General features: G+C 29.4%; 1 protein-coding gene across 3 annotated transcripts in view; it reads right to left on the bottom strand.

The window, feature by feature from the left end:
* LOC142323580 (uncharacterized) overlaps positions 1-932 on the bottom strand; it is a 332171-nt gene extending 331239 nt beyond the window's left edge. For all 3 annotated transcript variants that reach the window (XM_075363406.1, XM_075363405.1, XM_075363404.1), the window contains exon 1: positions 663-932. In XM_075363406.1, the coding sequence (XP_075219521.1) occupies positions 663-819 (157 nt within the window). In that variant the 5' untranslated portion in view covers positions 820-932. The remainder of the gene's footprint in view (positions 1-662) is intronic.
* Between the last annotated feature and the right edge of the window lie 11187 nt (positions 933-12119).

Genomic DNA, 12119 nt, shown 5'->3' with positions numbered 1-12119 from the left:
TGCTAATAATCTATCGATGTTTAATTTAATTTTAATAAATATTAGTATACTTTTATTAAAATAATTCAGGAAAAATTTATACGATATGATATTAGCTAAGTTAATTAAATTTAAATCGTATTTATTATTATTTACATTATTATAGAATTATTTATTTAACAATGTTTTTTTTTTTTTTTTTGTTAAAAGGAGTAAAATAATCCTTAATACTTAATAATATCTAAGGATTACATTAATAAATTTAAAAAGGTTTTATTTTTAATCAAAAATAAGACGCGGTATTAACAACTTTTGAATCCGATATCGTAAAACGGTAATTTTATTATACATAACCTATAACGTATATAATTAAGTGTAATTATATACGTTTAACTATTCTCGTATTTTGGTGGCTTTTTTAAATAAATTTCTTAATTCGCGCACTCAAATTTTTTGCGGTACGGTTACGTTTAAAGCTGCGTAATATCTTTCGGTTTACGTTCGATAGTGAAGGACGTATAATTACGTTTCCATAAGGTTACCTAGGTTATATCGTATCACGATTTATAAATTTTGACGCACTAATATTTTTCACACGCGCATAAAATTTTACGATCGATACGGTACAAAAATTGACTTTGATACTGATATTTTCAACACCACTATTTCACAAATATTCTCACCGTCTTTGGGTGGCGAAGGGCACTGCGTAGGATACGGGTTCGTCGCTGCAGCTGCGAGATGATACCCGCCGTAACTGTTGCCGTACGGGTACGGTGCCTGATAAGGATGATAAGGTGGCCGGGGGTTGTAGTCGAGGAAAGCGGACTTGTCATCCATGTCGCCCCCGTAGGGGGGACTCCCGAGGTCTGTGTAATTCAGCGTGGTGGTTGACGTGATGAAGCGAAATTATTACACTTCGTCTTGATGCCACGGGTGTCCGCACTCGACTGAACTAGGTGTGCCGCGGTGTTTGTCGACGCCACCAGACCGCGCCATCGTCAAGCCCCGTTGGCTCCGCCTACTTTTTCATCCCTACCCTTATATACAAAGGATCCCCCACTACCGTACAAAGAATCCTCCACTACTTACGATACATTCCACACACGATATGCACCGACATACAAAACACACACACGCGCGTACACGTTACCACTGGCGCAGACTTAATGCTGAAATAAAACCAAAAGCTTTTCAAACCGGCATCGTTTACTTTTAATAAACAAATATACCGGATAATATTCGTAACTTAGGAAAGAAACCCCTAAAACAAACACATACCGATAATAGACGTCATCGGATAATTAATAACCGATAAAAAATGACGGATTATTTTTCTTATCTATCTTGTGTAATACGGTTAACGCTTTTCTATACGGCTTACATACTAGCCTAAAACTGAACCCCCATTATCCGGTATCGTGTAATCCGAACTCGCGTAAATCGTATCTTCAAAATCTAGTCGGTCTGATATTAAATCGACTATAATTTTATTACGACTCAAAATAACAATACAGTATAATTTGTATTTTTATAATTAATTTATATAAAATAATAAGATATAATTTAGGCCTACATTACCTTTTAACAAAATTCTGTAAAAAAGGATATTCTTTATAATGACGTAACCGGTGTAAACCCATTTAATCCATTAGTAAATGGATTTCATTCTTAATCCGTAAGAATAGATAGGATGGATATATCATCAAATATTTATTGCACTTAAAATGTTTACCTTTGTCACGCTGATTTAATACACTTCTAAAAAGGAAAAAAATATATCGCCTAAACCCCTTTTATTATGAAATAAATTGTACCGTTGCACGTTTTAGTATTTTATTACACTACTAAAACCTTCTCTTTTTTAACCTCCGGGACCACCGTTAGGTATTGCTTCAGAGAATGAGATCAATGATTTGTATCGTGTTTGAAAATGCCATGCCTGACCGGGATTCGAACCCGGGACCTTCGGATGAAAGGTCGAGACGCTATCACCATGGAGGCGGGCAATACTATTAAAATATAAAATATTTTAATTTACATTCAAATTTTTCGAGCGTTTTAATAATTAAATAAAAGTCAATCTCCTTATCCTAGTTTCATTTCTCGGTCCTAATACTGGGTAACTGTACATCTATAATTCAGTAATTTTTATAATGTTTTTCGTAGAATAGATGATTTCTTCTCTGGAATTCATTTTATCATCAAAGGCTAATTATATATTAATTTAAATAAGAATGGTAAGAGTGTATAGTAGATATAGACATGAGACTGTTTTTAATGATACGTCATAAAAATGAATGCGCCTTTAAAATCAGCCGTTCTTTAGTCATAAACTATTTCATTAAGGTTTTATTGCTGTTTAACGTAGTAACTTAAAATTAAAGCTTATCAGAACGGTCAATTGTAGATAACAATTTTAAGGCGTGTAGTAGCAAAAACAACAAAAAAAGCTATAAATAATAAAAAAATTTAAATCTCTTCCGCAGAAAAGTACAAATATGTACCTTTATAATTAATCATTGCCTTTGATATTAATCTGGAAGGTTCTAGGTTCGAATCCCGGTCAGGCTTGGAATTTCTCACCCTGTACAAAGTTTATTTCTTATCGTCCAGACAGGAAGGTGTAATTGAGCGTAGGCTTTTAATCGGGAAAGAGAATAGAATAAATAATTAAAATGGATCCAGTTCTGCATTTATTTTAGGAAGTTATTTTTGTCTCTCATAATGTTTTCTTTTTTTTCTTTGGGTCATCAATCATCTTGCTTGTTTGATGCGATTCTCCGTCCTTTCTGTCGGGTGCTAATCTTTTACCTCAACATAATTTTTACATCCTAGTCTTGATTATCTGTTTTACGATTCAAAGTTTCATCTTATATAACTTTTATTTTATACAAATCCTTCAAGTATAATGACCCAGGCTATCTTCATATGCGACTCGCCGACCAATTTCGTCTTTTAACGAACCCGTCACAAATTTCATACTCTCCTATTCGTCTTACGACCGCTTCGTTTGAATTTTATCTACCCACCTAATCTTCAAGTAACTTCTGTAAATCCTTATTTGAAAAGCCTATATTATTTTCCTTTCTGCTTTTCGAATTTTTCAGTAACGGTTATAGATGTTAAATCTGCAATTTTTTTTTAATTTTATGTGTATATATATATATATATACATTTTTTTTTTTGGGGGATAAAAACCGAAATCTAGTAGACAGAACAAAAACAAAACAGAAATAGAGAAAAATTCTTTAATGCCAGTTGAATTGCTAGATGTAATTTTTTATTAGTTCTTTTTTAACTTTAGAACCAACTTCCTTATATATCCTCACTCGTAGGTACAGGTACGTAGACCTATAATCTAAATTATTTTTTCCTCTAAATTTTCCTAATTTTAATTTAGAATTTTTCCTTTTACATTTCCTTTTAATAACAATAAATGTCTTCAGATACGACCCTCCGACAAACATTTTTTTTCGTTACAATTCTTGTTAAAAATTTATCTATTCAAAGTCGGCTAAAAACCTAAAATTACAACCTGGATATATTTTGTTTTAAAACTATATCTTAAAAGTATAATATTTACACTTTATCACCCAACTTACATTCAGCTCAACCGGATAATATCTACAATCCATACAATTCCATAGATAACTTTAATTATATATAAAGACAAAACAACTATTTGTAGCGTATACTTGATTCGGTCATCGTAAGATCGTCGTTACGTAACTCACAACAGCTCACATTCCATGCCTCAAATCCATCGGCATCCTAGTTAAAACGGACACCTACTGTCTTGAAGGAACCTTGATTGATCCCGTTTTTGATAATCCTTTCTTTTCACCATCCTTTCTTATTATAGGGAATCGTTACCTTCTCAATATCCATCCCTTTCTTTTTTGCCTATTCCATTAGACCGTTCGGTGGTATTTCGTAGAATTTGACTACATTTGCACTCCGTATTCATTTTAAGAATCTTTAGACGTACAATTCTCATGATATTTATGTGGATTTGTGGACACGTTTCTTCTTATGAAGCTGTACGAGGATGTTTTCCCAATCTGGCCGAACGGGCTGATGTACTAATCAAGTAAATTCAATCCTTATAATAGGTATACATACGCATGCATTAATAGTTTTCAATATTCATTAAGATAATATTTTAAGAGATTTTAGGTTTTAAATTTTCTACATCGTACAATTAACAATTTTATTTATAAAATAAATCGAAATAAAATAATAAATTTCAATTTATGACTTATTTATTTATTTTAATATTTAGTGTATGTTTAATGACGAGTTATGTGTAATTTTTATTCTTTTTTCATTTAATCAGTCCGATTCAAATTTAAAAAAATTGCATAACTAAGTATATATTTTTTATTAAGGTCTTTGTTAATTATTACTTTTAACACGGAATATCTACGAATATTTTTAATTGAATTCATTACTATCTAAACGGTATTACTTTAATCTTCGAAGTTTTCCTCATATTATTTGTTTTTTCAATAGGTTTTCTTTTAAATATATTCCTAACGTAACTTAAGTTAATTAAATTGTCGTAAATTAATTGATAATTATCAAATTTTAAATGCGAAGTGTAAGATAATAATAAAATTCAGAAATAGTCTTATTAGATATGTTCTTGATCAAAATTCCTACTAGGTGATAATAGCTATCAATTAAGTAGCAAAATCTTATCGTATATCCAAAATTTAAATACACGTGTTAGTCATAATCTAAAAAAAAAGTAAAATCTATATTAAACCTTAATGAACATCAATTCTTCAAATTAAATTGCTGGAATCTATTTTAATTACAGCTGGCTAACTGGAGGTAGTAGTTTCCAAATTCCTTTAAACCTTGAACGCTTTTATCATCAGCCATCTGACCGGTTTGATGCATTCAATTTTCTGTTCTTTATTCAACGCTGAACATTTAATATCAGAATAATTGCCGCATAATCCACCTCCAGTATTAACTAACTTATATTTTCTATTTACTAAATCAAAAATAAGTTCTACCCTTTACGCTGCCTTATTCAACAACTTACGTAATATCGGGTAACTTAATATATCATAATAACCCTTATATGATTTTATTCTTCGACTCATCTTAAGACCTTTTCATTTCAAAACTTTAACGATCGATATTTTCCAGTTATGACGTGATTTTAAAATTTATATATATTGCGTTTCTGATTCTGCAGCCTAAGTTTCTTAACCGTGAATTGCTGTACTCCTAGAAATATTCATAACAATTCTTAAATAAACATCTGATAGTAGAATATAAATTTTATGCGTAAAATTCTCTTTGCTTGTGTCTGTATACTTCTCGTATCATTAATAATTTGTCAATCTTTTGCAACTTTAGCTACCTAAATTATGAGTGTTACAATCTCTAGTATATTTTATCCTCCCATCTTAATAAAATTTATCCAAATTTTTGTCTAATTGTATTTCTTTTGTTTTATTCTTGTTTACTTCTAATTAAATTTCTCTCTTAATAACACATCGTTTAAGACTCTAAAGGTAAAAAAAATTTTCATCAGTTTATTCTGTGTAAAATTACGATTTCACATCGGTTTATGAATTTAATTTATTGACCGTACATTCTAACGTGGTAAAAAGTATTTTGAATATAGTTTCATAATGTCACTGTTTAATAGGAGAATCCCAATAAATCTACCGCGTCAAAAATAAAATGTAATCGCAGGTAATGATTAAAAAAATATATATATTCAATAAAATTAATAGTATAAGTGTTTGGTGAGATAAAAAATTAACTAATGATTTAATCTATCTCTTACATTATGAGTACCGTGAATCCTTATTAAATATGATTAAGGTAAAACAGAGTGATAGGTAGATTTTTATATTGACCCCTTAAATTTAAAATATATGCATCTATATGAATACAGATCATAATTTGACGGTACTAGTTGTGAACGTCTCTCTGAAACAGTTAGTAGAACTTCTATAATCATTCTTTCACCGAAGCTTTAAAATCATACATAATATACAGTATGAAACACGATCAGTTCACGCCTTTCATAATTATGTTTCAATTGATTTTTTTTTTTAATTTTGCCATTTTATAGGGCCGAAATTTCGAAAATTTTTAAACCTTAACAACTTAACTAAAAAATGATTATGATTTTTCAGTAAGGATAATCAATTTCGCATTTTTTTATACTTTGAGAAAAGTATAAGTATGCTATTTATTTGAAAAAAGGTAATATTTTTAACTTTTTACTACTCTATTATTTTTTAAGTTTTTAATTTTACCTTTACTAAAGAGTCTATTAACTTCCCTATTTTACCCTACTAAAAAAAAGTAAAGTATATAGAAAAGGTTTACAAATATGTTCAAATTTTTATTACCGATTGAATAAAAAGCTATGATCAAAAAGGTCGGGCAGAGTGCTATATACATTGTAAAGGAGGGAATTTCAAAACATTACTGCAACTGAAATTTGTTATTCTGTTACCAATTATCATTTTATGTATTTTGTTTCTGTTTTGCTGTTTTAAGAATAATGTTTATTAAGAATAAAATGAATAATACGATTTTCTGTCTATTTTCCGTCTGTTTTTCTTCAATAAAAACCCTTCTTTTAAAAGTTTCTACTTACTTTTTATGGGCTGTATTTACATTAATTTTCTCATAATTAAATTTTCTACAAGTTTTGTTACAAAATATTCCTCATTTATTAGTCATTTAACAAAGCTATTGTACTACAAACCTAAAAAACAACTTGTTTTTCGACGCCGAATTTTGTGTTTTACATCGGATATCTTGATAACTACTGCAGTTATAGTTCTGGGATCAGTTTTATCCTATTTCTCAGCTCAAATTACAGAAGAAACCACCAACTTTACTCCTTAATTTGGCTTCCAAAAACTACAGTAGAATTCTTTTTATTAGTTGGGCTGAAATCCGGGGAAAATCTTTCGCTAGCCGTAACTCAAAAACAAAGCGTTTCCAGATATGTTTATATGAACTGTTATCATTATTTTCACTAGTAGAACATGTCCTGAAAGTTTCTCTATTTCTTCGTGGAACACTCTGCATTTATATATATATGGGAAGAAAGAAGAGGAGAGAGAGAGAGTTTATAATAATTATGAGCTTGTGTTACGTATAAAATATTTATTCTTTCTGAATTACGAGCAGTATTTTAATATCTTGTACTTAATCTAGACCCTTAGTTACAAATTAATAATTAAAAACTGGACAATGCGTTTTAAAATAATAACTAGCCAGTTATAATTATAGAACAGAAGCTGCTTACAAAAAGAAAGCTAATAAAAAGTCTTAATCTGCCCCTAAGTGACAAAAAATAGGTTAAAAATTTACTCGAAATTTGAAGTAGCAAGTATGCTTGTCTTGTTGATTTCGTATTTATATCTGAATTAATGGTCTATTAGTTATAAAGCTGACTTTTTTCGCATGATTTGTCATGAATAGAATAATTTAGTCAACGTGAAGGACGAAATTTCATTTTTTTAGAATTATATATATATTTAAAGAATTCGTAAATTTTAATGATTAACAACAAAAAAATCGATCAGTCCATTCAGCTACTTAAGAAGGTTTTTATGTTATCTATCGGTGTGATTAGTTGTAAGTCGGTAAAAATTTTTACCTATGTAAATAATGATCATAACAATAAACATTTTACAATAGTAAAAAAATATTATTTTTGTTTACATTTTGTTATTCTACTCTTAGATTTTTGTAAAAATTTTAAATCTTAAAACTATTTTTTCTAGATCACAACTTTGCAACTACCATAGCTCGTTCTGACAAATTAAAAGTGTAAATCTTTCTAATGAAAATCTATTTGAAAATGTGTATAATCAATACTGTATTCGTATTCATTTCATTTACGTTCGCAACCGATTTTAAAAAAAACAGTCGTTCCTGCGAAGCTTTGTTTAACAAAAACCATTCCTACGTCAGCAGTCTTCGCTACAAATTGTCTGACTCTCAGTAACAACTAGCATCGGCGATATAAGAGAAATAAAGCTTATTCGTTTCAGGATTTATTTACATCAGCTGCAAGCATAACTGTAATAAACTTTTAATTATGAACTAAAGGGTAATTTTAGATCGACATGATTTAAGAGATTTTCTTTATTCTCCGCAGCGAGTCGGAATCTTACAAAAAATCGCTTGAATTGTCAAAATTCTAAAAAAAATTAATCGAATTGTGTAACCAGTATAAAAATGTACATACTACACAGAAAATTTACGAAACCCATCCTGCATAAAGTAATAAGGACCTCCTTATAAAGATGAAAGGACCTCCTTTCATCCGGAGGTCCCGGGTTCGAATCCGGGTTAGGCATGGCATTTTCAGACATGCTACAAATCATTTATCTCATCCTCTGAAGCAATACCTAACGGTTGTGGCGGAAGTTAAACAAAAAATAAAATAATACAAATATTTTTTTAACAAGAAAATTCTCCCGATGCGGTAATACAATACATATTCTCTTAAAGTTATTAAAAAAACTTAAATTTTAATTTTTTTTACATATCAATAATGGAAACGAAAAAATAAAATAAAAATATAGAATAAACATTTAATTCTTCATTACATCTTACAATAAATACTTACTTACTTACTTTAATTCTTATTTACTAAATTTACCATTAGATCACTACGCATATCTTTTACTCTTCGTTTAAAAAGCCAATAAACCTTTTAAGGAAGATTAATAATCGAATATAAGAGGAAGAATTAGAAAAAAGGGGGCCGGTGTAGCGAACCAGATATCATAGCAGCTTTGAAGAAAGGAAGACTTACGATGAGCAGACCATATGTTGTATGTAAGTGTACGAACTGGTTAAAACATCGATGGAGGGAGATATCAATGGTTTGACGACCACTAGGGTGACCCAATTTGAGATGTACGATGAAATGAGATACAACCTCACAAGATTGATAATTACAAAATAATATATTAACCTTGGAGGCTGCTGCTTTGTGAATTAACTGATCATATATTAATAACATCTTTTTTGTTTTTATTTATTTTTTTTTAAATAAAGTAACAAAATATCTAGATATAATTTTACTTCTTAGCTCTCCTGAAATAATATATTTTTACATATTCTACATTTATTTGGTTGGTGCATTCGTCACTCAAATCAAGGAACTTTGTGTAGTAATAAAGAATTAAACTGATTGAATTCAGTTTCTCGTTTTAGGGGACGTATTATTTTCAATTTATGAGTTGCTTCAGAAATATATTGATAAATGATTCGTATTTAAATCGTAGATTAGAAGGGCATTTTTTTTAAATTCTTCGTGTAATTAAAATGCGATATATCTATCTTTGCTCTAATTATTTATTTATTATTTTCAAAATGTAGGCCACTTTATTCAGAGAAAAAGAATTTTTCACAAAAAAAATGTAATTAATATGGTAGCCATTATAAAAATAAATAAAGTAATAGGGCATTTGATTTATTTTTTATTTTTTTTGAAAATCAATAAAGAAAATGTTTCAATATGGGAAAAAAATCCTAATATAAAATAACTATTTCAATTAATTCCTTAAAGCGTATCTTGAATTCTAGCATTCTTTTCATTCTTAAGTTTTTACGACAAAAGATGTTTGTTGTATTTTTGGTACGCCGTCTGTCAATGCGTCCTTGTGCCCATCTGTTGTAACCAACGTGGTATTTTATTCAAACGGATTTTTATTTTTATTTTTATTTTTTAATGTAAGTTATGTATATCTTAGATTATATGAAATTGTTTTTCTATTACTGTAAACTGTTACGCTAAAATAACGAATTAAATTTCGCTAATTTTTTATTATTATTATTTCTTTAATAGAATATAAATAATAATTTACCAATATTATAATAAAGTTAATTGTTCAATTTAAAATTGATTAGAAAATAAAAAAAATGATTGGAATATATTAATAAAAAAATTTAATTTGTTTTTTATTCGAATTAGAATTACATGCTTTATATTAGTATTATTTAATATTAGCATTATACGCTAGACTAGCTTCCCGTCTAGCCAGGGGGCTCTGCCCCCTGGACCCTCCTGTCATTAAACTCGTGCTTGTGAGAATAATAATGATAAATAAAAATTATAGCCTGTCCAATTTATAAAAATATTAGTGTATTTTAATTTCTTCAGAGCAACAGTTTGATCGGTACAGGAAGCAAAACTTCGAGTGATCTGAATAAAATAATCGGCCACCATCTTAAAAATATTAGTTATAACTGGTTATCAGTCTTTGTACGGGTAAAAATGTATTTTGCCCGCTTCTTAGCGTTAACCGACAAACACCACTAGGAGGTGACCGTACTCCGATTTCTCTTCTTTTTTATTTTTATTTTATGTTTTTTAGTCAAGTAACCGGAGGCAGGTGCAGTCAGTCGCGTCGCACATACAGTTACAGTGGGAGTAACTGTGTTGGTTGAGCCACCGCGTTGTACACCGTCGCACCCCTTAAAAAATCAAAATTCAAAAAACCCGAAAATGGTTTTTTATACATTTATCTAAAGAGTATTTGCAAGCCTAAATCTAGTGAATATTACCTTTAGTATAATCGGAAATTGGAAATATCTGCAATTCTTGTTCGAAACGTTTTTACCTTTGTTTATCTCTTACAAAGTCGTATTTCGAAAAACCTAGAAATTGGTTTTTAGATAATCACATGAAGATTACAGACACCAAGTTAATATCTTTATTTGTTACCGAGAAATTCAAAAAATAGCCGGGTTTAAAAAAAAATCAAAAATCCATTTTAACCCTTTAAACTCGGAATTAAGAAAAATTCTTTCTTAGAGTAAACTTAAACCGTAAGAAGAACGCGTATTAAAATTTTCACCGATTTATCTTCAGTAGATTTTGCTCTAAACACAGAATTTTAAAAAACCTAAATTTCTTTTTTAGATATTCACATAAAGATGAAAACCTTATTGCCTTGCCTTGGCACCGTATAATTTTCTCTTTCAACTTTTACGGGAGAAGTTGATAAAGTTTGTTTAGCTAAATCGGATGGCTTTTTTATTTGCCATGTAATTCACTAAAAACTTAAAAGAGAAAACGTGCAACACGGTGCAAATTATTTACATTTTCCCAATAAATATCGTTAGAAACATGTTTTTCTACCAAAGAAAAAAAATTAGTTTTTAAAAGTTTAATTTTTTAATATTTTATTGTAAATCAAAACTTTTGGCAATCGTCTGAAGCCAAGAGTGCGAAATTAAATTCTTAGTAATGTGTTTTAGTCACATTAAAGAGCAAGTACAACATAAATTAATTATACCAATGAAAACAGCGCTAATGGTAACTATGCTGAATTAGTTTCAAAAGACGGTTTATAAGAATAAATTCCATTAATTTACAAACAAATCGTTTATAGAGCATCATATTATATTAAATTTTTAATTATATTTAAGTATAAAAATCTAAACTTATCCGCCGGGGTACACCGTAGATTAGTACTAAAAGGAAGTGTATGGAACGTACGAAGAAAATCTAACATGTTATGACCGTATGTAGATAAGAAATAATGAGAATTATTATTATTATTAAGGAAATATCTTGCGATGTAAAGAATAGATTCGAAAAGGAAAAGATAAAAGAGAATTGTTAAAACAACGCAATAAAATCTGGAAATTTAAAAAACCATCAGGGTAAACTATTCGTTCTCAAAGTGGGCTATAACGTCCCCTTGTGGGCGCTGGAGGCCTTCAGGAGGGGTGGTAGAAAACTCACAGAAAATTGGAGGCGTTCAGACGGTCTAGGAAGACGATGGCTGATTCAAAAAAAGGTAAAAATTATGTTTTCCTGATATTTCAAAATAAAATGTAAGTTTTGACTCAGAAATAGGATATGCCTCGTTTAACAACAATAAATACAATAGCTGTTTTCAAGAGCGCGTCTTAAAAACAGCAATTACAATTATTATCTTTAACAGATGGTAAGTTTAAAAATTTTTGATTCTCAGTGTGGGCGGTGGGTGAAAAATTTTGAGAATCAGTAGTGAAAACCAAATTCAAATACTTTTACTTTTGAAGGTTATTATTATTTCGAAAAATATTTCTTAAATTAACTTTGTTAATTTCTTCATAAACAATATTTATCACCTGCAAGC

This window comes from Lycorma delicatula, chromosome 4, assembly GCF_047948215.1.
Source record: "Lycorma delicatula isolate Av1 chromosome 4, ASM4794821v1, whole genome shotgun sequence".
NCBI lineage: Eukaryota > Metazoa > Arthropoda > Insecta > Hemiptera > Fulgoridae > Lycorma > Lycorma delicatula.
Note: the sequence above shows the minus strand (reverse complement) of the source record. Positions and strands in the feature narration are given on the sequence as shown.